General features: G+C 31.7%; 2 protein-coding genes across 3 annotated transcripts; both read right to left on the bottom strand.

Moving 5' to 3' along the window:
• Nucleotides 1-419: 419 nt before the first annotated feature.
• Nucleotides 420-13,007, bottom strand: LOC133197478 (uncharacterized). Of its 2 annotated transcripts, XM_061333538.1 has the most exons (9): nt 12,936-13,007; nt 12,226-12,512; nt 8,020-8,167; nt 7,126-7,182; nt 5,611-5,694; nt 5,357-5,453; nt 5,066-5,184; nt 3,272-3,435; nt 420-1,046 (listed from the first exon to the last, which is right to left on the bottom strand). In XM_061333538.1, the coding sequence occupies exons 2-9, from the start codon at nt 12,291-12,293 to the stop codon at nt 911-913; spliced, it is 873 nt and encodes a 290-aa protein (XP_061189522.1). In that variant the 5' UTR covers nt 12,294-12,512; nt 12,936-13,007; the 3' UTR covers nt 420-910. The 2 variants fall into 2 exon arrangements, with proteins under 2 accessions (XP_061189522.1, XP_061189523.1); XM_061333539.1 differs by lacking the exon at nt 7,126-7,182 and having other exon boundaries at nt 12,936-13,004.
• Nucleotides 13,008-14,065: 1,058 nt separating this feature from the next.
• LOC133196917 (uncharacterized) lies at nt 14,066-24,371 on the bottom strand. The gene is made up of 6 exons (XM_061332762.1): nt 23,623-24,371; nt 22,386-22,421; nt 21,088-21,242; nt 16,028-16,116; nt 15,195-15,338; nt 14,066-14,127 (listed from the first exon to the last, which is right to left on the bottom strand). The coding sequence occupies exons 1-6, from the start codon at nt 24,358-24,360 to the stop codon at nt 14,066-14,068; spliced, it is 1,224 nt and encodes a 407-aa protein (XP_061188746.1). The 5' UTR covers nt 24,361-24,371.
• Nucleotides 24,372-25,516: the final 1,145 nt, after the last annotated feature.

The raw sequence follows: 25,516 nt of genomic DNA, 5'->3' as shown, positions 1-25,516 counted from the left end.
TCATACATGTCTTTTTTTAAACCTTGACCTTCCCTATGACCTTTGACTCTACTATTTGTTGTGTTTAAAACTCAGTTTCAAGAAAATATTCAAGATATTTTCATCAAACTTTAAACACTAATACAAATTGATGAGAGCTATTCAACTTTGTCATAATTTTGTGACCTTAACCTTCTCTGTGACCTTGTCCTCACTATTCCTCATTGCATTGCATTATTAATGATCCCTGGGCAGGGCACTCATGTTGTAAGGACATATTTCTTGGTATTCCTGCCAGAAAGTAAGGAGAGTAGCCTGAATGCATAATAACCACATAAGCATTCAGACACTAGCTTGCAAATTAAGTTGAGCATATCTTAATTGCTAAAAATCTTCAGAGTACCAAGTCACAAAAAAAGAAGACAAAATTCAATAGTAGATAAGGTACTGTAATTTATTCTACTTTTTCCCCCTCTGAAATTGCATTGTGTACATAATAAATAAATAACTGCAAGTACAATTTCTGCACTCCTTGATTTCTTACATGGATCAAGTTTGTTCAATTGTAAAGTAAAATTAATATTGCTGCTATTGCAGAAAATTTTTCTCATACATGTATATGATTGCTATAAAAATAATGAGTATTGTGATAATTACAGTCAGATCTTTTTCCTTTTTCTGTGTATTGCAGTAAATGTTGCTACTTAAGTCAATGTCCATCTATAACCATCACAGAATGCTTCTAATAATTCTAAAACTAAATTTCTATAAAAAGGAGAATCATCGAGACCTGCTCCACGAAATAAGAAATTTACAATCACTGATGTCAAGACTATATTCATTCACCATCACATGACATATGGCATGTTTCAGTCACTATTCTGAAGCACTACATACCAGTTTACACTGTAGTAGTTGGGGACCAGTTTAATCAATTGAGTTCTGTAAGAATCTTCTCAATTTTGGGATTCACTTGGACTCCTGTTAACTTCCATTTTAGAGCACTGAAGTCAGCACACTCAATCTTCTCCTTCTGATAATCAGGTTGGTCCACCTGTTCTTGGGAACTGTTTATAAAGAAATAATTAAACCATATTTATATGAGATAAAGTCAGTACACTATAGCTAGATAATACATTAAATATTGTTAATATTTTAAAGTAAACGCCATTTTATTTTAAATTGTTTATTCAGTTTTTGTAAATTGGATAAAAAGAGAATTGAAATCATGTTCAGGAATCACAGATGATTTTATGATATGGCCCACATTACATTCAGTGCAATTGTCTGGAGTACAACCATTATACACATATATGTATCGATCCAATTTTAATCTTGTCACTATAATTATAAATAGACTTATTAGATTTAGAAACATTTTAGGTATGACTACAATACTTGTGGTTGTTTAGGCAAGTATATATGAAATACTGAACATTGCAGGGGGAAAAAGGGCCCATGGGCCCCTTTGCTTACTTGTGTTCTCAGTGTTCTTACTGAAAATTAAAGTTGGTAGATTTGAGTCACACTTAACCTCTATCTCAGCTAGTCTAACTTATACTAAACACTCTTAACAATTTTCTGCAATGTACTCTAATTGTAGTTCTGCTTTGGCTCTGGAGATTATGATCTAAATGAATTAAATTTACATGAATAAATTTTGTATCAAGTTTGACTGCAATTTGAAAAAGCTGACTAGATTCTGTGAGGATAATGAACACATGCAATAGTGATTTACAACTGGTATTTCTCAACTATCTCTTTTGCAAATTTTTCTATCACCAGGCAATAGAATATTTTAGATACTGTATATTAAAATTTTCTTCATCCAATCATATATTTTATTTTAAATCTGCTTGAAAATTTAAAAAGTGGATTAGGTGAAGAAAAAAATGTGATGTATATGCAGGACTTGCAAATACTTAAATACACACTTGTGCATAGAGACAGTCAAAGTCTAAACAAATTTGGATTAAAAACCAGAGGTCTCTGATGAGACTGTAGCTCTACTGGTCTGTACATATAACAAAGGAAAAGTAGCACTTGGATTTGAAATTTTGCAACATGCAGCAATAAATAGAATTATGTATTTTAGTGTAGTCTACTTGTGTGCCAAGTTATATTGAAATCAAACAAAAACTGTAGGAGGAGTAGCATTTTGAAAGTATTTCACAGAAATTTCTCTTTCAAGTAACCATGGCAACACCATTCACTGAAATCAAAATCTGATATACACTATTATGTAACATAGTGTTGTCTAATTGTGTGCCAATTAGATTGAAATCAGACGAAAACTGTAGCAGGAGTAATGTTTTAAAGGAATTTTACAGAAATTTCTATTCTTAGTAATCATGGCAACACAGTTCATCGAAATTAAAAACCGATGCACTAAATTATGTATTTTAATGTAGTCTACTTGTGTGCCAAGTTATATTGAAATTAGACCAAAACTGTAGGAAGAGTAGCATTTTAAAGGAATTTTATAGAAATTTCTATTTTTAGTAACCATGGAAACACTGTTCATCGAAATCAAAAACTGATGCATTAAATTATGTATCTTAGTGTACATGTAGTCTACTTGTGTGCCAAGTTATATTGAAATCAGACCAAAACTGTAGGAGGAGTAGCGTTTTAAAGGAATTTGACAGAAATTTCTATTTTCAGTAACCATGGCAACACCGTTCATCGAAATCAAAAAATGATGCATTAAATTATGTATCTTAGTGTAGTCTACTTTAGTGCCAAGTTATATTGAAATCAGACCAAAACTGTAGGAGGAGTAGTGTTTTGAAAAATTGTTTACAGACAGACAGACGGATGGATGCCGGACACCTTACTATCGCATAAGCTCTTCTGGTCTCTGACCAGTAGAGCTAAAAATCTCATTTGAGTCATTTACTCAGGTGAGCTACAAGTAAAAATCCACAGCATCAGAGCAAACATTTTTTACCTAAGATTTGATTAGCAACAAACAGAGGTTTTTATGAATTTTTGAGGGTTTTAGATGACACACTGTTATTTCTGGCATGCTACAACACCATCACTTACTACTGTTCACCACAAATGTAGATCAAATATATGTAAGTGTTTACTTACTCACTGCAATAAAGAGCAACATCATTCAATGAATTTTTTTACGATGTGCAATGAAAAACTGCATTTAAGCTTTTTGTGTATCCATTTTGTTTAAAGATGAGGAGGTATTTGGGAACTTAAATGAAAACAACATTTCATAAGAATCTCTATATTATAATATTTAATGTTTGTTAAGTTCCTATCAATTTGTACTTACACATGAGTGGAACACATAAGTCTCTCAGCTAGGGCAGTCATTGCTGAAAAAGCATCTAGGTCTACTTTAGTTGTTTCTGTGATGTCCAATAGATCAACTATTTTCTTGTAATCCTCTGATGTTATAGTGTTAACTAAAACTTGGGTCATGGCCTTCTCTAAATCCTGAAATGAAGAATTTACAAATGTCTAAATACCCTAAAACCTTGAAAATTAGCCGGATTTAATAATAAGCCGTTTTTGAAAATAAGCCACCTATTTCTTGCATTGAAAATTACTCGAAAATAAGCCTGATTTGAAAATAAGCCAGTAATGATAGTTCCATTTAGAACACAGTGTTATTTTTAATTACAATATATTTTATTTTATTATAAACATTCTATGACATTAATAATTTTATTCAACAAAGCACAAGATATTAAAGCACTATTATTTTCTTTTTACCTCACAGAAATCTTGACATTCATTACATGTCATCTTTAATTATCCTCGCAGAAATAATTTTATTTCAACAATGCACGAGAAACTGTTGAACTTCAGTTTTATAAAATCGACTTAAATCTTTATTTAGCAACGGTAATCATGACTTTGTGCATCGCGGTAATCTCTTATTTTCAACAGAGCTCGAGTTATTTTAATAATTAAGTTTTAACAAACTTGATATTTCTTTTTTTAAATTACTATAATGGAAGAAGGTTATAAATCGACCCCAATTATATCAATGAAAATAATCAAAGCCATTGATAATAGGGGTGATGAGAAAATTATTAAACAAACATGTACACTCCTTCACAACAATGGCTTTAATTGGGACGTATACGGGGGTGTTTACATGAAATTTCCACTGAGTTATTTGAAATCAAAATAAACTTATAAATTGCTTTTTAAAAAAAAAAAAAAAAACGAGTATCAGACTGATTTGATACATTACGCAAGCACGTGGCAAAGGAATGTGTAAACGTCTATAAATAACATCATGATATGGCGGCTTGAATATGCAGCTAAAATTAATTTTAACTCGCTTTCCAATATAATTTAACCATCAACAGATTATAAATTTAACATTTTCAACAAGTTTACGTTCTTATCATAATTTACTAAGGTTTTAAATATAGCGGTAAACAACAAGAAATTGTCTATGTCTGTTGGTAATGCTACAGTATGTCCGATAGCCGTGCATATTATACTCGGCCAAATGTGGCAGTTCAAAATCGATCGATTATAATTTATTGTTTAGATAATAAGCCGTGATTATGCTCTCGTCGCTTACCGGTTTTTGGTTTTGATAATAAGCCGCGATTTGAAAATAAGACGGTTTTGAAAATAAGCCCCCATTTTCTTACCAAAACTTAAAATAAGCCGCGGCTTATTTTCAAGGTTTTAGGGTATTGTAAATCAGGGCTGCCTTCAAGATCATAATCTCTACATTGCCGCTATGATCTGGAACAATATGCTAGCCTAGCCATAACAAGCATTAATTCTTTAACAGTGTATTCAGTAAGACCAAGATATTTCACCAAGCAGTTAGGAAGAGTGCTATGATCTTGAAAGCAACCCAGAAATATCCTTACATAGAGGATTTAATCACCCCCCCCCCCCCCCACACCTTATTTATAAATATTATATAAATAAAAAAGTATTTGAATTTTTAACCAGATACAAAAATTATTTGTTCTTTATCATATTACATATAATCTATAGAAATCACATTTATACATTAAACTTCATCACAAAAATTGTTAAAAACACAGGGGAATTTAACTCTTGCTCTTAGCACTAACATCACTTGACAAACCTTATATGGTATTGCGCCAGCAGTTTTGTCTCTGTGTTTCATATAGATGTCCTGGTAGAGTTTCTTCCGTCGTCTTTTGATGATGCAGAAATTTTTCACATATTCTAATGGAGTCATTTCTGAATTACAATATAAACCAAGAATACATATATAATAATTAAGTCAGGGGTAGTAATTCAAACAAATTAAAACATTTACAGTTCTGAAGAAATGAAGTCAAACAATGTTGATATTAGCAAGAGTAATATGTTGACAATCTGCCATTTCTGTAAATTAATGTTTCAAACTTACGCTCCAGTCTAGCCATATCTATTGGTAACGTAAATCTACTAGATTGTTGGGAGAGAGCTAATCTACCCGTCACCCAAGAGGTTTTTTGGACATTTTTCTGAAATAAGAAACAAGTATATTTAATTTACTAGTATTAGATAAGTTTCATAGTTATTGAAATTGTAGAACTTCATATCCCAAATAATTCATTTTAGTCATAAAAACTTCAACATTAGTACATTTTGTATTTGATGACTAGACCTAGAGTTACCTACCCTTGGTGAGTCATCACCAGTCATTTCCATCATGGCAAAATCAAAATTCTTTAGTCTCTGTTTAAGCTGGTCATCTAAATCATCCTGTTATATATAAAAAAAACCATTAATGGATCCCCAATTAGAAAGCATGTTTCATTGTCTTATAGTAAAAATCAAAAGTGAAAGAATTGAGTTTCATACCCAAAGAACTTGTAAACAAGAATATAGCATGCAGGTTATCTTTGATTTGTCTCACAGTTCTATGGCTGTATTTATAATTCTGAAGTATTTAACTTCAATTCTTTAAACTGGTTTAAAAAAATGGTTGAATAATAGGACTCATAAGATAGTTTGTATTAAAAAAAAAAAATCCACTGAACCTTTATAGACTGGCACCATTATTCAACTGCTATGAAATTTTAGAAAACTCCCATACAGTATTTACAAAGGACTCTACAGTAAATCTTGATTGTTTGACCTTGACCTTTGAGCAAGTAACCTGTGTATTTTCTTTCATATATTTTGTAGTATATATGATATCTGCAGATTACAAAATGTCCAATGTTCATATCAATCATCGTAATCTCTGATCCTGCTCTGGTTTACAGTGACCTTTCATTTGTTCAAATGTCCCTAATTAAAAATGTATAGGTGTCTAATCCTCCAATCATTCTTCACCTATTTAGTATAATATGGAGCCAAGTTAAGAGGAGAGTCCTTAGAGTGTAAAATGACACCATTGCAATTATGCTAATTTTTGACCTTGACCTTTGACCAAATCAAACCTAAAATTTGATCCCAACTAACCTCCACCTACTGTAAAAGCAGAAATTTTGTTGGGGATAAAATTTTGTTGATTTGTTATTTATGAGGATTTCATGCGGGGTACAATAATGTTGCTTATAAAAAACATGACAAACTATATCTGAATAAATGTTTTGTTAGGGATTTAAATTTGTTGAAAAGTTGTAGCTAAATAATATCAATAAATAAATATTTCTGCTTCTGTAGTACATGTATATCATTTTCATTATACGTAAGAGAGTTGACAAAAGAACAGGTAGGTAGCTCCTTCATTTTGAAAAAGGACCATAGAGATGTAATATCATCTTACAATTTATACTAGAATTGACATGCAATGATAAAGAGGCTATATTATATACAGGTACACATTAATCTAAAGATGCACATACTCTAACAAGTCATTTTCTTCCTAATTAAATGTTAGTAATCACTGCGCAAGACATGATCCATATAATTTATGTGATGCAACATATTGAATCAGCACAAAACAAGTGTGACCAAACACGTCATGAAAAAATCTTTTTACTGACACACATGCAATATAAACCAACTCAATCTTTTTCAGTAATTCAAGCATGAAGCTACATTCAATTATTAGTGATATGATAAAATAATTCGACATATATTAAGTGTGATCGCAGCAATTCATTAGTCAAACTATAATTTAGCAGATTAGACAATAACAATATGGCTTTCTGCCGCTCACAACTCAGTGCCCAGACAGCTTACCCCCTGCTCTAGTTCATCCTCTGTGGGTAACTCAAGAGGAGTTCTTACTCTTGGATGCTAACAACATGGAAATCATTTTTAAAAATTTACCAAACTAAAGTTTTATTGATGTTTTTAGTGCTTATGAAACAATGTCAGGTATGACATTTGTATGGTTCATGGTTAAAGCTGACACATCATTAACAAGAGGCCCATGGGCCACAATGCTAACCTGAGTCACATTGGCCCTGATATTCCTGAGAGAATTTTTTGTAAAGTTTTTTCTCCCCACTATTTTTTCTTATAAGTTTCATTTTTTCAGGCCCAGTGGTTCTTGAGAAGAAGGTATTTTAAAGACACCAACAAATTATCACTAATTTTTAATTCTCTCCCCTTAAAGAGGGTGTGGCTCTTCATTTGAACTAGCTTGAATCCTTCATTTAGGGATGCTTTGTGACAAGTTTGGTTAAAATTGGCCACATGGTTTTGAAGAAGTTGAAAATGTGAGAAAATTACAGACAGATGGACAGATGGACACCATACTTTTCTATCAGAAAAATTCTCTTTTGCGTTTGACTCAGGTGCACTAAAATTTTTGTTAGAAATCTGGTAGGTTTTCTAGATTGATGGTATAAAGTGAAGTACTATATCATAAAATTTATTAGATGTTATTTTAACCTTATGTTTAATGAAAAAAAAACCTGCCATAAAATCATAAAATATGCAGAGCAATATTTACCTATGACATCATATTTCTTATAAAGTATAAATATATAAGTACTGTCTCTTTTATTTCTTAATACATGTATGCTGCTTATTTTTTGAAAATTGTACCACAAATATTCAACTCTCAGCAGTTGTACTCTGTTAAATACCTCACAACTTGAAAAAAAAAAATCAAGTAAAATGCCTTACCTCTGGATCTTTGGGCGGGGGAGTCTCATGCTTGGGTTGTGACACTAAATGGCGCTCAGCTTTGCGTTTTTCCTTTTTGTCTTTCTTCTTTTCTTCAAAACTTGGTAGTGTGGGAACTTCTAAATCAACTTTGATATCTTTATTTTTCCTGTAAAAAAAACAAGATCTATTGACTCCTTGAGATCATATCTATATTCTTAGATATAAATGGTCATGGCATCAACATCATATATCAAAATTAAACTTGAAATTCAACACTTTACTCAATATAGATACCTCTAGATTTACAGAATTAACACAGTCTATTTGGTGAAATGGATTTATATTTCAAATTTCCTCAGAAAAAAATATATGTATCAAAAATTGTCACCAAGTATTCATACAATCGCAGTATAAATATAGCATGCTTAAAAGTGGTAGGAACAGTTTGCAGCAAATTTTAAGAAGACATTTATTGATTCAACACTCTGGGTCCACTTTCTTTGAGGGCCGTTTGTCAACGAAGAATTCCAATACACATTCTATTCTACTTCACATAACCTCCCAGGTGCAACTTGGATCAAACCGTCCTCTTTCATTGCCTATTTTTAAATATTTGACTACCTATTTGATATCAAATTTACACCTTTCAATCTGAGGAGAACATGTACTGGCATTGGTAAACATTTCTAACAGTGAAATTATTTGTAGATCAAAGGACAATATCCACATGGCAATTTTTCATAATATTAAAAGACAGAAACTAGAACTTTTCTTTTAACTAGCAAGAACATATTGTAAAATCTTTTTGCTTTCAATGCTTTTAAGTTTTTTGAAAGCATTAAATAAAAAAAAAAATTTAGAAACCTTTACGTCTCTTGAATACATTTTTGAATAGTCCTAAATAGCAATCAAAACTTTGAAGAAAACATTCTGTAGTAAATTTCTATAATAAAGTGTGCCATTGCAAAGCTATTATGTAAATAATAGCTTTTTAAATGACAGCTAGTATGTTCCTAACATTTACTTGGAAACTTGAAAACAAAATTTAATACATGTATGTTTTTTCTACCTTAAACAAAATTTAAATCTACAACTTCAAATCTATATGGATATTTACGAAAACAAGTTCCGAATGTCATATGAAACTTTGATATGATGCTAAAAGAAATATTTGTGTTCCCCTGTAATTTTTAAAGAATTTTTAAGAAATAAAACCATTGCCTTACCTACTTTTCCTCTGAGATTAAAATAAACTTTTGACAAGTTGACAAGCAATCCCCTCAAAATGATATGAATGAAAATATTCAGTGAAATGATTATAAACTTGTTTCCAAGATGCTTATCTCTGGCCAGCAGATAAGCTGGACATATTTTCCTTCAACTTTATGTACACAGGGCAAATCTACCCAATTGATTGACAAGGGAAATTGATTGTGCAGATTTACAGTTGGGAAAATCAATGTCCTCAGATTATACCCCATCAAATGATTCTTCTTATTAATGACTTTTTATGGAGTTTTCCAACCATTCCATAATGTTTCTCATATTAAATCTTTCATGTGGTTTTTCTCTCGGATTAATTAATAAAATCTTAACAGCTAGACCATAAACCTTCACAAGAAAAAAATCTGGAGCAAGTCAACTTTAGTAGTAAAGTTTAACTTCCTAATTGCAATTCTATTAATTTTATTACATTTAATTAATTAATTTTTTGACAAAAACACAATATCTAACCTTTTTAAGATTTGAATTCAAAATTCCTTTCCCCACAAAAGAGCATAATTCCAATGTCTGAATATAAAGCAGCCTGAAAACAAATTACTGCCTGGAAGATTGTCCAATATTGACAACTGTCAAATTGACTTAAATTCTCTATTTTACCACCCAGAATATCTACAAGTGGAGATTTTAAAAGTCTGGTTTAAATTCTTTTATTGAATTTTATTTTCAATACCCATGTTCACAAACTTCGGTGACATTCAAGGATCGTAATTAAAAGCCACCGTATTCTTACCTAGAAACGTGGCTGTGTTTTACCTATAAACAACATGACGTGCTAAGCCTTTTTTATCTTGTCACTTCTCTTTCTTTTGTACTAATCTCTGTTGACAGAGGATTCTTGTCAGTGCACACAAAGATTTGCACTGCACCGTTCGATCATGGTAATTGTCCAATACAAACCTTTTCTTATCAAAGACAAAAAAATACAAAACCCTTTTTTTTTTAGCTTTATCAAATTTGACATCAAAAAGCCTCAAGGACAAACTATGTATATTTTACTGCATAAACAAATATTTAAATAATGAAAGTAGAGGAAATGGCAATCTCAAGCAATTTCTTCCACAGAGAGTATATTTATTTCTTGAAAGACTTTTGCTCAATAGAGTTGTCCAACAAAAAGAAAGGTTTTTTCCTTTAAAACTGTTGCAATTTTCAAAGAGATCAGCTAGGCTTATTTAAAATATCAAACATTTGAAAAGGAAAAAAGAATGATTTCATATTAGAACCCATTCAGGCTATTAAGTTTAAAATTTTAAAGTGTTTACTTTCTATGCATATAAGTATTTACCTAGAAAATTTTATCTTTTTACAAGGAATATCCTAGTCTACCAATACAGTTGTGACTGAACTAAGAACTTGCTGTGCCAAGGGGGGTAACTCTATGCTTATCATGCGAGCTAAATCTTTTTGCAAATGAATGTTAATGATTTCATTAACAAATTTTTTTCACAATATTTGAAACTGCAACTAAATAGGGATGTTGAACCTAATGACATGCAAGGGGTTACATATGTACATACAGGTGACATGCAGTACCAATATTCTAAAGGTATGAGATATCCTGATTGGAATTGCATGCTTGTGTTGTAATTACCATTTCTGGATAAGTGTTACACTGGTAAAAAGATTTTATTAAATACAAATAATTATTTTTGATAATATACATTATCAACAAACTTAGTTCTTTCTTTTTTTATATTATAACCAATTTCAGAGATTAATGGAATGATTTTTTTTTTCAAGAGTTAAATTCCAATGAATAAAATAAATGAAAAAGAATTCTTTTTCATGAATATTGCTGGAAACTCATTTGCATATTAAAAAAAACAACATCCATTTAAAAAAAAAAAAAAAAAAATCATTTCATTGATAACTGAACATTTATTGCAAAAACTAGAACGGAAAAATTATCACTTTCCACATTTGGATATAAATCATGTCCTAAAAGTGCAGAAGTGAATTTAAGGAAAATTTTTCTATTTTTAATTGCTATAAATAACACCTTTGTCTCCTCAAAAAAGGAATTTGAGGGGGGGGGGGGGGTGACAGGTTGATGTAAATCATACATAATATACTGTATACTGTTTGTATCCTCAGTGCAGGGAGCATTAGACATGTCCACACTAATCTCACCCTCAATGGAGGAAAATCAAACTTAAAGAATGTTTCTGTATCAATAAACTTAAACCTGAATAAGGAATGGGTGTGTATTTAAATCAAATTTTGTCATTTTAATTTGAGAGTTGAATATATGAGGAAGCAGGTCACTAGTGTAGTTATAAATCACATTCAGGTGTCCTTGGTAGGGGTGTTGAAGGTGAGGGCAAATAGTTAGTCCAAGTACAAATCACGTTCATTTTTAGCCAGGAAACTTAGAGGTTGGGAAGTAGTCAGGTTAGGTATCATTCTCCATGGTGAAAGGTATTGGATTTATGGATAAATTACACTTCAAAAATGTAAGTGTTGAGTAGCTAGCTTAGACATAAAATACACATTACAGTCTACATCATGTGTCCTCAATAAGAGGACTTGGAAGAGGAGGTGTAGCTATTTTATATATAAATTACTTATGGGTCCTCAATAGGTGGAGTTTCTCCGAGTTAAAGGAGGAGGTGCAGATATTTTAAATCATAAGTCACTTGTGTGTTTTCAGTAGGAGGAGTTGGAGTAGGACATGTAGCTATTTTAAATTTAAATCACTTATGTGTCCTCAATAGGAGTTGGAGGAAGAGGGAAAGCTACTTAAAATATAATTCACTTATGTGTTCTCAATGAAGAAGTTTGAGAAGGAGGTGTAGCTATTTTAAATTTAAATCACTCATGTGTCCTCATTGGAGGAGTTGGAGGAAGAGGGATAGCTACTTGAAATATAAATCACTTATGTGTCCTCAATAAGAGGAGTTGGAGGAGAAGGGATAGCTATTTTAAATTTAAATCACTTACGTGTCCTCAATAGGAGGAGTTTGAGGAGGAGGAGTAACTGGTTTGGGAGGTTCCACTTTCTCTTCCATTTCCTCTTTAGTTTTCCTAGTCCTGTGAATAGGTTTTTTCTCCTTTTTGTTGATTGCCCTCTTTCGTTTTTCTTCCTCCTCAGCCTCACGAAGCGATTTTAGGAGGTCTTCGTCTTTGCTGAGGTCATCTTTTGGTGTCAAGGGTTCAGGGGTTGGTGGAGGTTGAACTGGAGATTGGCGACCATCTTTGTCATTGGGAACAGTGATAGGTTCAGGTTTCTGTTTAGGGAAAGCTTATTCGTAAGGAGTAAATCAATGCTGTATTGATGATAATTAAGAGCTGTATACAGATGTCTGATTTTCATTTGTGATTATTTTCAAATTTTTCTGACAAATACTCCATTCCAAATTTAATAACCCATACATGAGTTTTTCTATTCCTTTAACCTCATCATCCAAAATACTTTTGATGTTACTAAGGAAATAACAAAAAAAATTAAAAGTTTACTGAAGCTAGTGTACAATAAATTTCTTAATTTTTCATGTCCAATTTCCATATACACAGTTGTCTTTAATGCAGTCCATCATCTCATACGCATTACATTACATTAATGTAATAATAATAATATATAATATGATAATTAATTAATATAAGTTTTTAAATACAATTGACTATAATTACAAAACCAAATTTACCCATACCTTTTTTTGCTAAATGCTATCAATAGATACCAAGCAAAATGTTCTCCAAAACATAAATGAATTTGAAATATTGAGCTGACTCTGTGGGCACATAAAATATTCACAGTTACACTTCACAGAAAATTTTCTTTAATTCAGTGTTCATAAAATCCCAATCATTCCAAAATAAAGCAAAAGATTGCAGTACCCTACATCAGTATGTCAACAATTATTCCGATTATACCATTAATTACATGCCTATAAAGTCCTACAGGGCTTATACATCACAAATTTGTGTAAAAATGATTACAGAATCAACCAGGCAAAGGTCTTGGCAACAGAAGCAGACAGGTTAAAAAATCAATTTCTGCTCCGCACCATTTCTATGAGTATAGATCTTGTTCTGTTGGCTGTTCTCATTAATGAAACAGGTTTTAAAATTCAAACATTATTCTTGTAATTTGCTCATTGTTAATATTTTCAAGTTGTGTACATGGACTAATAATGTTGACATTATATTTTCCCTTATGACTACTGGATGTGAATACATGTATTTGTTTAGACTATTATCACGAATTTCTACAGATGTGAAAAATTGCTCTGTGCAATATGGGAAAGCAGTGTTATAGATTTATCTTAAACAAATGACCTTAATCAGAAATTCTATGAATTATTCATTAGTGTACTGTACTTATCTGAATTTCTCAGGCACTTTATTGAGCCAATAGACTCAGCTTAACTATATTTGTATTCTGCAGGAACCTCTTTAATTATTTGAAAAAAGTAAAAGTTATGATATCCCTAATATATATCAATTAATTATTTTCCCACAATAAACATTTTAAAGCAAATACATTTGCAAATGTAGTTCCAAAACTTCTATTTCAAATAGGAACAGTGGTGCATTTGATGTCACATCCCTTAATTAGTATTTTGTTCAAAAATCATAATTTAAAATTTCTAACCTATTCAGTCTCCTGAAAATAAAAAAAAATAAAAGAAAAAAAAACATACTGCATCAACACCACCAAGTTAGTCTGAAACTGTCTTTGGCATTGTGTGTTACATGGGAGCAAGGTCGTGGTGACTTACTCAGGAATAGGGTGACTGAAAATCTTAAGATTTAATTGTCTAAGAAAATATATAGACTATCAACTGTTTCTCATACTTGCCTTCTTTTCATCATTGTTATCAGTTTTAGTAGCAGGTTTGCCTGCAAAAAAGAAAAATAATAGGTCATCAAAAATTCTTTTGCTCTAGTATCTGAAGAAAACTAAGATATAATTGAATTTTTATGCTCATTGCCAGGCTCATTTGCTTATTTTTCAGACAGGAAATATCAAATGCAATGTAATAAAAATGACTGTTGGTAATGTTTTTATACATGACTATATATTTTATCCATATAGTTCTCGAACATAATACAATTTAATCTTCAAAAATTCTATTTATTCCGGTCTTTAGAATATATATCAATTATGTACTTCATTATCTGTTAGAAGTTAATCAAGTAATATTAACATTAGTCAACATTCCTTTGTATATCCAAATACCACCCAACACCAAACATTTTACAATATATTACAAAGATTATGAAATGCTCAATTAAGATATCAAAAACATTATATCATAATTTTGAGAGGTTCCTGTAAATAAGAGAGACACATTAAGCTATAAAAAGTAAGATTTTATCAGAGTTGTCCCCCTTCAGTCCTAGCATGGATAAACAGATTTGTAACTAAACAATATGCTCATGACATCAGTTAAAAATTTTTTTCTTTTCTTTTCTTTTGATAAACAATGAAAATAACTTCACTGGCTAGAGGTTCATTTGCTTTGTTTACTAATATTATTGCAATGAGGGACTGCATGTAAAGAAATATTACAGTTAATTAACCTTTAAAAATGTTTGATAACCTAGCTAGTCGAATACATTGTCAAATAGCAAGTTATCTCTCAGATATTTAATTAAAATCTGACACTAAAAAAAATCAGAATATTTTTATTATAGGTGCTTGAATTGTTCCCCCAAAGCAGATTATTTATTTTATCTTAATTCTGGAAAATTTCACATTCAAAATAAAGATGTTAAATAAAATATGGCAGTTTTTATTTGTGAATATGTATGTTAAATATATTAATATACTGCAAAGTTAATGAATAAAAAAAATTCAAAACATTGCATTAATTAGGATATTCTTCAATATATTAAAATAATAAATATGAGGCTGCATGCTCAACAAGGGGAGGCAAATCTCACTGCAAGCTAAAACAGTGTACCAGTGATGACAACTCTGATATCGACAGAAAGGTGCGGTGCCGGTGCTGAGCTGTTAGATCGGTCCGACTTACTGTCTGGGAAATCTATTACTGTGGGCGTAATGATATCTGGCTTTGTTTCTACCTCTGGTTCAACTTCCTCTTCTGAAATTTTTTTGTCATACATAATGTGCAAATACAAAATATATGTATATAACAAATATTTGATTTCACTTACACTGTATGAGCTGTGACTGAATGATACAGCATTGTACTACGAGAATACACAAAATATGAATTCTAGTGTCCATTATACAATCTACTTCTAAAGAGGTAAAACAAATGCTATCACATGTAGAATGCTATACCAGGGGTGGATTGAGGGGGGTCATAAATTTTTAAGTAAAAGTAACAAAAAATGACCTTGGAACCCCCTCCCCCCCCCCCCCCCCCCAAGAAACACAGACTCCTCTTAAACTGTAAGGATCAATCTAGAGTCATAAATTTGAAGAAAATTGACTTGGGAAAGTGTCTTCTCCTATATCCCCCCATACCCCCACAAATTAGTTGTTTACATTTTTTTAAAATAATTTTAAAATAATTTATTGCTTGCTAAAAAATTTCTTGAGTCTGACATATGCCCCCCCCCCAAAAAAAATCCTGGATCCACCTCTGGATATATAGTAAAGAAGATTTTGAATCTATAAGTCTTATTGCAGATAATTGATTGAAGCAGCTACTCTTCTACAGCTAAACTGTGTCTCCACTTCAAATACATCATCAATCCTCTCTAATTTTACTACTTGAACAACTCAACTACATCTAAATTGATGTTCAGTAACACCCATTCTTACTTTCGAGTAGATCTCTTTCATTGTCAGCACCATCCACCGTGGAGGAGGGAGATCCCGGTCGCCCCTCTGTTCCACCACGCCCCTCCTTACTGTGAACATACATATCAAATTTCATGTAAAGCATCACAGCATTTGTGCATTGAATATTCTAAACACTTTCACCTTATATTTTCATTTTAAAGTTAATGCCATCACTATGTTAAAAACAAATGATCCACTTTAGTGCTCTGTTAAAATTAAATGTAAATCTTAATATAACCATTCCCCAAAAAAGCACCATGCATTCAACCCACATCTAAAAAATGTTAATAATATGGTATAAGAATCTGACCATTATGAAAAATTATTAAAGAAATTATAAGCATAGGAAATAAAATAAAGTTTCCTATTCATCAGATTACATATCATTTAATTATATCATTCAATAGAGTGTCTAAATATTAGTTGTTGCAAATATAGAATTGCCACAAACATCAGTACAGTGTAACTTGTCAGCCGAGAATCTGTGTATTATCTAAAACTATGTACAATCTGTACACAATATTTTGGCTCCGTAATTTTTATAATATATACATTACAAGAATTTAAACCAAATTTTTTTTTATCATACATCTTGTTAATAAAGACAAGTTTCATTGTATTCACAAGATTTTCCAGATAAAATGTTGACAGTATCATATGCAATGATGTCCATCAGTCATTAAAAAAAACAAAGTTAATCAAGTCTGTAAAACAGAGGAAATTAAAGGTAAAAAATATGGATTATGAAGAGTTTTGCAAGTATAAAAAAAAATCAAAAGTAATAAAGTGAAGTATGCCACACTCATTGGGTGATTTCAAAGTGAGATAAAACAAAGACAGAAATTCTGATTGGGTGATTTTACAAATAAATTTTAAAAGAGATGCTGATTGGCTGTTGGCCAGAGGTTAGAAATACACTGATTGGGTGATTTCACTCTGGACAAACTGTGCTAACATCAAGACTTACTCTGGCTCCAGCTCAATGGGAGGTTCTGGTGAGTCACTGTTTGACACACAAAAAGTAATGAAGCATTATTTTCAATTTATACATGCAAGCACCAACTACTATTAATCCTATGTCTACAGTCCCTTTGTTTCTTTTCAAGCAATAAGCAAAACAATCTTCCTGTTCTTATTCATGTTATTGGTATTACTGAATTGTTAATTTTTTGCTATCAGTAAAAGCTTTACAACAAAATATAATTTTATTTTTGTTCTATCAATCATGTCTATGGATCATGCAAAAAATTGATATCTTTAATGTTATATGACAAAATATTTTTTGCACAAAACTCATATACATATGCATTCTTCTGCTGTATGCTCTGCTTATGTGGTCACAAAGTACTCTGTAAAGTTTTACAACACTCTGGAATATATATTTTACATGAATTCTATACAACCAACATAAATATAATTAACAACACACAGTTGCACTGATGCAGATTTATCCACTACATGTATAACTATAAGCTTACATGATTACAGCACCGTATAATATATGTTTGCTCTCAAGCAACATCAATGAAGTGAATTGTTAGTGCTCACCGCAAAATCCAAAAAGTAGAAAGATTTGATTGGTTTGCTCCCTTTCTTAGTGAACTACAATTAATACATTACAATGATATCTGGGAAATTCAGAATTTTTGTCAAGATAACCCTGCAATTTGAATAATACACAACCAAACTGAAAATAGTAAAATTTCCCAGAGATCTTGTGTACTGATTTAATTAGTATTGAGTAAAACAATCAAGTTTTTATATATAACATGTACATAAGAGTTGAACTATATTTATACTTGTCACTCAGTACCACCAAATATGGAATATGCATGTGCACCAAACATTTGAGTGATTGAAGGCCAAAGCTGTGAGGTGTGTGCTGATTTGACCTTATATAGCTGCAATAAACTGTCAATTTGATAAAGCCAAACATAATAATCCATTGATCAATAAACAAAGACCTTGAAGCAGTCCCAATGTTATACTGAGAATTCAGAATCACCTGAAAAGGCCATAGGTAAAATTGGGTCGGAATCTGACAGTGGTACCTAGGCCAAGCCAGAGGTCAAGGGCATGCCTGGCCTTGATTCCTCCACTGATAGAAGAAATATAAGACAATGTCATTTTACAAAAAAAAAAAATAAACCAAAAAACAAACAAAAAAACACCATTTCTCTGGGTTATTCAGTTCCCTTCACAATACATGTATATTATGATTCAAAATGTCTAAATTAAAATCATAAAACTTATTTCTAACTGTATGCGACATGACAAAAAACTGACTTGTGTGTTATCTACAATTTGCTTCCTTTTTTCATAACTAGTAGCCACTGCTTTCACACAAATCGATACTTTCAATAATGTATCATGATCACTTCTAGCCCTCAAAAATTCAATACAGAACTGGTTGCATATTGCATGTGCACCTATAGATTATCTGCTTGGCAAATACTGCACCTACCATCAAATTCAAGTTTTACAAATACTTTAACCTTTAAGCTATCATAAATATTGACTAACTGTTTAAAACCATTTGGCGTACATGTACAAAAAGTATAGATATTTTTGTTTATGGCTGCCTCTATTAACTATTTTCCTATCTGATTAATTGATACTGTATCAAGATTACATATATCTCCATTCTGGTATGATTCCAGTTAAAAGACATTGTAAATTCCAAGTATTCAGGATATTGAGAATTCTGAGGATTCAAATGAAATTTTAAAAGGTTCTTCAAAGTACAACAAAAGATTTAGAAAGTCACTCACTCTGTTCCACCCTTAACTATTATTGTTAGAAATATATATTTGAAAAAAATGAAATCTTCCAAGGTTGTTGAAGTTAGGGTTATAAAAAGTTGATTTAAGTTAATGGGTACAGATAAGAAATGTTAGAGTGATACAGATATCAAAGGGAGGTAAGTCACACGGGAAAATTCAAACTTACGGCTCTTTTATGTCATTCACAATTGAATTAACTAGATCTTCCTGGGCTAAGCTGTTGCAAAATAAGCATGAAACTTAAAATAATTAATTTCACCTAAGTAATCAGTAACTCTCAACATTCTTTTTCAATATCAATTTATATTCAGTGTCTTATCAAGTTTTATTTTTTGTATTGCAACTGTGTGAAAAAAAGCAACATACAACACTATGTAGATTTTTTTTATATAAAATAACTTAGCTATAATAGCTCTCTCTGTTGAAAACCAATTTTTTACTTTGGAGTTTAAAATTTATTTACTGAAAATTGAATAAATGCATCATGCAGTGTTTAATTCATATCTTTATCCCTTTATAGAGCCATGTTAATGCAAATTTTAAAATAATACTTACACCTCCTTCATCATAAAATAAATACTCAAAAATATACAAAGTATTGATTAAACCATCACACTCTGATCTTTTCTAAACAAAACCAAATGGAATATACACACAGATTGAGAAATAGCCATTGGAGAAATAGAGAGAGTTTTGCTTGGAAACACATAGGATTTACATCCATTAATTTAATGTATAGGGGGTCACAACAAAAACAATTACCTAAGTTTACAAAGAAATCAATTTTCTACCTGACTGATTTATCCTTAGGTAATTCTGACTTTCTTTCAGAAGTTGAAGATTTTAAAGAACCTTATCCATTACAAATTTACAAGGTGTTTCTAATTTGAGCTTTAGTAACAAAACTTTTTTTTATCCTCACGAATAAAAAAAAATATCATGGAAAGAATTAAGAGTATTTTTTTTCCCTCCATTTGCATGGTCTATTTCCACAGTGGTTTCTTGTTATAGTATTGATTAAAGCATTGTTTATTTTTTCCTTTAAATATTTCAAAGATCTGTTATGATCACATTTCATTAAAATGCCATTCATCATGTAATTAGTCAATATACACAATTAACAAAGCCCCTCTATTCTTTCAAGCAGATAAAAGGGATCAAAAGACACCCTCTAAAAAAAAATCTAACCCAGCAATAAAGAACTAAACTACTGAGAGCCAAATACATTTATATCTACAATAATCTAAGGATAAACATTTTTTTAAAGTCAAACAGGTGTGTATATAACAAATAAGTAATGAATGGATTAACACAGAGTTGTTCCAAAATTTCACTGTAAAGATAAGGCCAAGCAAAAAAATATGTGTGGTTCCGGTTACACTTCCAAAAGAATTAGGGTAGGTAGGTAGGGATTTTTTTTTTTTTTTTTTTTTTTTTTTAACAAAATGATTTTCTTAATTTTTCTAAATTATACCTATCACTGCTTTGCAAATGGCATTTAGATGTGATGTTATAATATACTAGTCAATATTGGTAGGAGACACCTACATGCTAGCTTGCTTTGGACTTAATACTATTAAATACTTGCACTATGTTTTGCAAGGAGGCCGTCATTGCTGAAACTAAAACTTAAACCGGAGCCATTGATGGAAATTGGGGAAAATTCCGGAAAAAATATGAAAATTGCCAAAAAAAGTTTAGGGTCGGGGGGTATAAAATAGGGAAGGTCGGGTAACCGGAACCACACATATTTTTTTATTTGGCCTAATATGTGACATTGGTATTTTGAAAGGTGTGTCCAACTCTCCTTTCCTAAATGTATCTAATATGCATTATATTGCTATATAAATATTGCTATAAGCATATCATTCATTATATATATTTGGAATTCTTGGTTTGATTATCCCCTCTCCTATCCCTAAATACTGTACAGTCACGTGACTGGCACACTTAATTTATTTATAAGTCTGGGTATTGCAATTAAACAACACATTAGAACAAAATCTAATAAAAATTCCTTTCCAGATTATTAACAAACACTGAATGTACAAGCAAAAGTAGTTCAGAATAATATTTATGAATTTTACCTGGACTTTCTGGAATTTTTAGGTCTATATTGAAATGACAGCATCAACAAAATCAATAATTTTCAAACTAATGAAGAAGCAGTTCATTCAACAGGCCTATAAACAAATGTAATAAAGATTTGCCTAAGACTCAATTAAGTAGGTTTTTGAAAACTTATAAAGGTTGTACCTTGCATTGCTGTGTTTGCGCCATCTGGTGAGCAGGTGCCCTTGTTGTCTGTAGTAACTGTATTCGGAACTCTCAGATTTGTCCTCCTCATCTCGGTGATGGAGCTCCTTCTGCCTGACAATGTCACAGAACTTCGGGCGGATACCCCTACTTAACTGTGTGAAGAAAACATTAACATCGCTTCTGAAATGTTCATGCAATATTTTAATTACCTTTAAGGACATACGCAACGTAGTTTGAACTTTATTGACTCTTTCCCTGGAGTTGAAGAGTTCCAATACTTAAAGGAATTGTATGCTACATTTTTATATCTATATATGCTGTTGTACACTTCTTCCAAAACAAGTTTTGATAAACAAAACATGTAGAATATATGTTTAGTAATTTTTGTGTATTTTTCTTTGAATTATACAAGAATTTTCATCAATTGATATCTTTTCAAAACCCCTGGTAATGCATGCTGATTTTTTGTGGACGAACATCTGATGGCACTATAATCTTAAATTAAGAATATCCTGAAAAATTATCAGTAAGTAAGGTACGTTGCGTATGTCCTTAAGGTATACCTTATCAGGATTTTAACGCATTTACTAATTGCACATCAGAAAGTGTTCACTTCAATGTAATAAATAAATTTTAAAATATATTTTTAATTTATAATAAACGTGATTAGTATGATGTGGAATGTAAAGAGCAGGTTTATTTAGGGCCTTTTTTTGGCCCTGTGAAATTCGGAAAAATCAAAGCTGCTTAGTTTTAGTTGACAATGCATTAAATATCACTTGGACCCTTGGTGAATGCATATCTATTGAAAAGGACGTAATTTTCTCGCAAGTCAATGCATTATGACTTCATGAATTGCATTATTTTTCAATATTCTGAATATTTCTTCAAAATGGACAAAAAATGAAGCTGTTTTTTTTTCAATATTTGTATACAGCACTACCTCTGATCCAAAATGTGCAATTTTATGATGAACGAACTGCTTCTGAGAATTATAAAACATATTTTATTTTTTTGGATCAAGGGGTGTGCTCATATTTTTTAAAATTCTTTGCTGAAGGAACTCAAATACACCTGTTTTCTGCAAAATTAGAATATTGCAATGTGACTCAGTCCGTTTTTTAGTATCTGGACTCTTTGAGGAAACTCTGTTCTAGGAAATCAAAGCACTAAGTCTCTTCTTAATATTGATATTGAAAATGGGACATAGGGCGTTAGTCAATAAATTAGAACATCTACAGGGCCATCTTATGCAGAAAGTGAACCTAGCTCTTTTTGCAAATTAGTATACTCACATAATTTGCCCTAGAGTAGGTCAGTAGCTCTTTTCTCTACAAGAAAATGAAATAAAGATTTTTTTACATAAAACATTGTATCTTTACACAAAAAATTACTTAAATTATTTCACAACAAACAACTAGAAGATATCTGTATCAGCCTACTGATCTTTAGTGACTTCATCTGAAGTTTACTGCATCATTGTCATACAAGTTCTACAAGACTGGTAAAAACAGGTCTTAGGAAACACTGGTTATCAAAGATTGGAAGAATACTGGTTATTATGGTAAGACGCTGGGTGCCCTTGTATGTATTCATGGTACAACAATGTATAGCAGAAATATCTTCTGTAAAAAGGCTTAAAAAACTTAAAATCTACATGAGGCTTGATAAAACCATAAAGTATTTTTTTTTAAGTTTAGAGGAAAAACAGTTGATTACTGCAGCTACGCAACTATCAATATTCTTGACAAAAATCTATGGATCTATCAAATACATCGCTGATTTATGAAGACCGATTACTGCCATATTATCAGATTATTCCCTTTATACGTGAATAGATACACACAAGGTTCCAGTCATTTATTGTGTTTTATGACTATTCATTTGTATCTTTTTATCACTGGTACTTATCTGGGCAGAAAATTACGACTTCACCACCCACTGTTTACGATATTAGAATTTTGGCAGAAGACACGAGCCTCTTCTTGTTTGATTTGTTTATTTCCAAACAGAATTATTGACACTTATCTTATTCTTCTTTGTTTGTAATCAGTTTGCTATAATATTCTTTTGTGAAATAATCTTCATGACTTGCATATTTAGTTGTAAACATGCCACAATATATCGTGTAAATACAAATAGATTTAATTCATTGATTAATAAGTAGAACTTGCCAGCAAATCTCCTTGGTTAGTATTACAATTATAATCTATATAACCTTTGCTATTCAAAGTTTCCCATATCTAATACATGATAATACGTATTTAAGGATGAGGTACAGTTAAAATTAAAATAAAAAAGTTGAAAGGTAATTTGGACTGAACTTAGCATTTATTTAAGGATAATCGAAAATTCGAAGTTGAATCCACAAAATTTTAACATTTTGCGTGTATGTCGAATGTCTTGTCATAATCAGATTGCTCGAGAAGGTTGCTTAGAATGCCCACCGTCAATGACTAAGCTTCGGCATTTCAGATTTTGAAATATTATGAAGCAGTTTTAAAAGATATCTAAGAGGTCAATGTTACCTACCGTTAAGGGAGAGGATCGAGGACGATGATAATTAATATATCGTTGGGGCTGATTCGTCGATTTGGGGTCATTGTGATAAAACGATAATCGGGACGTGTTCGATAGCGCTGAGACCGGGCGTGAGTACGATTCGCAAGGGCGTTCATCACAAGCTGTTTGAGGCCTGTCGTATATTAAGTGTCCATGCATATGACTATATCCGTAACATCGGGAATGACGATCAAAGTATCGAAAGTCTGGATCTGGGCTTGCCGGATGTAAATTTATATTTTTGCTCTCTTTCATATGCTCGTATAGTTTATTGACGAGTGTAAAACCCGTGCGCATCTCGTTGAATTTCTTCGAACTGAGTCTGCTTGAACCCGCACTTCCCACCCGGTTTGAGGAGGAACTGGATGGTCTTGGTAGCATGGGCGATGATGACCTTGACGCTGATATAGCCTTCTGGGAGTAAGGGCTGACATATTCTGCCCTCGGGGGAGCAGTCCCAGGTCTCTGAATAACAACATTCTTTCTCGAATGGGTAGCACTCCTAACTCTTTTCTGACCCTGGAATGGTTCTGGAGTAACTATTCTTAATTCTGCAAAGGTATCTGTCTTTTCTTCCGGCAATAGGACAAAACTATCAGATTCACAAGGGCGGATATCGTCATCTGTTTTTGCATCGTCCGCAAAGAGCTTATGTTTGTACCCCTCCGCTACCCAAGCCATTAACCGCTCATCATTCCCAAACACCATGATGACAACGAAATTAAAGAAACACTCCTTTAGAAAATCACAAAATCAGATGAAATTTCATCAATATATTTTATCCATTGCTATCACATAATGAGTGAAAAATACGCCATAACGTTTGCTACAGCTTGCATCTTTTTCCTTTTTAAAAATGGCACTGGAATCTAAAAACACACAATACCAACAATGATAATTACTACGCGCGCCACAATCAATAAATCAGGACTAGTCACAAAGGCACTGCAATTTAAAGGGAATATATCTAATTATTCTACTCAAAGGTCTATCAAAATATATTCCACTCAATACACTAGACTGTGGAAATTGTTCATGCCTCTTCACATCCTTGCGACACAACAACGTCGAGAGAGTACAAACAAGGATACACCGCACGAACTAATAGCCGCCATAAAATTATTCCTCGCTAACTTTCATGGGTGTTTGTGTCCAAATTGGCATTGCAACCTTTCCAAATAAAAGTCCTTGTAAATGAATGGCACAGTCCTTTATAATAGTCTTTAAATATCAAAAGGCTTTCAATATCAATTTCTAATCTCTTTCACCTCGCTGGATATGTTTTTAATAATATAAAATTTCAGATCTACACATGTTCATTCGGTTGATAAACTTTTTCTATCAACTCATGCCTTAAGTCCTTTAAACCATTTCTTCTAATCCTAATCAATTATTGATACCCTTGACGCAATGCAAAAACTGAGCACATGTCGCAGTTTTCCTCGACCTCATCTGTTTGTACCAAGGATCCCAAATCTTGTACATGTGTCTTATTAAAAATATTTGTTCAAAAAAGATAAAGATTCTATTGTTCCGTGTGAATGTGAAAAAATATATAAAAGGTATCTATATAGCTGTCGTCCAACAGATATAGTTATTTCCTATGTAAAGGATTTTAGAAAGGGCGAAGGAAACAATCCCTTTCAGAAGTATAACCTATACTGGATAAACTAGGCCCAATATTGTTTGTTATTCAGAGTAACCTGTCATAAGGGTGTAGTATTAACTCCTACACAGGAATTACCTTTCATTTAAAGCACTTCTGAGTAACTTAATGTGTGAAGCTGAGTAAACTTAGGCACAATATTATGTTATGAGCAATAACAAAGTTATTCAGTGTACAAATTGAACAGGTACAGTTATC

Source organism: Saccostrea echinata, unplaced genomic scaffold (genome assembly GCF_033153115.1).
Source record: "Saccostrea echinata isolate AGI-Se365-2 ecotype Australia unplaced genomic scaffold, CSIRO_AGI_Sech_v1 ptg000030l, whole genome shotgun sequence".
NCBI classification, from domain to species: domain Eukaryota; kingdom Metazoa; phylum Mollusca; class Bivalvia; order Ostreida; family Ostreidae; genus Saccostrea; species Saccostrea echinata.
Note: the sequence above shows the minus strand (reverse complement) of the source record. Positions and strands in the feature narration are given on the sequence as shown.

What these genes read in the sequence shown, in the direction of transcription:
- LOC133197478 (XM_061333538.1), bottom strand. Translation starts at nt 12,293, where the DNA reads ATGGAAGAGAAAGTGGAACCTCCCAAACCAGTTACTCCTCCTCCTCAA. An exon ending in CTGGCGCAATACCATATAAG is followed by an intron (nt 3,436 to 5,065) that starts GTTTGTCAAGTG and finishes TCTTCATTTCAG; the next exon opens with GATTTAGAGAAGGCCATGAC. An exon ending in CTTATGTGTTCCACTCATGT is followed by an intron (nt 1,047 to 3,271) that starts GTAAGTACAAAT and finishes CTTTATAAACAG; the next exon opens with TTCCCAAGAACAGGTGGACC.
- LOC133196917 (XM_061332762.1), bottom strand. Translation starts at nt 24,360, where the DNA reads ATGGTGTTTGGGAATGATGAGCGGTTAATGGCTTGGGTAGCGGAGGGG. An exon ending in CGCAAACACAGCAATGCAAG is followed by an intron (nt 16,117 to 21,087) that starts GTACAACCTTTA and finishes GTATGTTCACAG; the next exon opens with TAAGGAGGGGCGTGGTGGAA. An exon ending in TGAAAGAGATCTACTCGAAA is followed by an intron (nt 15,339 to 16,027) that starts GTAAGAATGGGT and finishes AAAAAATTTCAG; the next exon opens with AAGAGGAAGTTGAACCAGAG.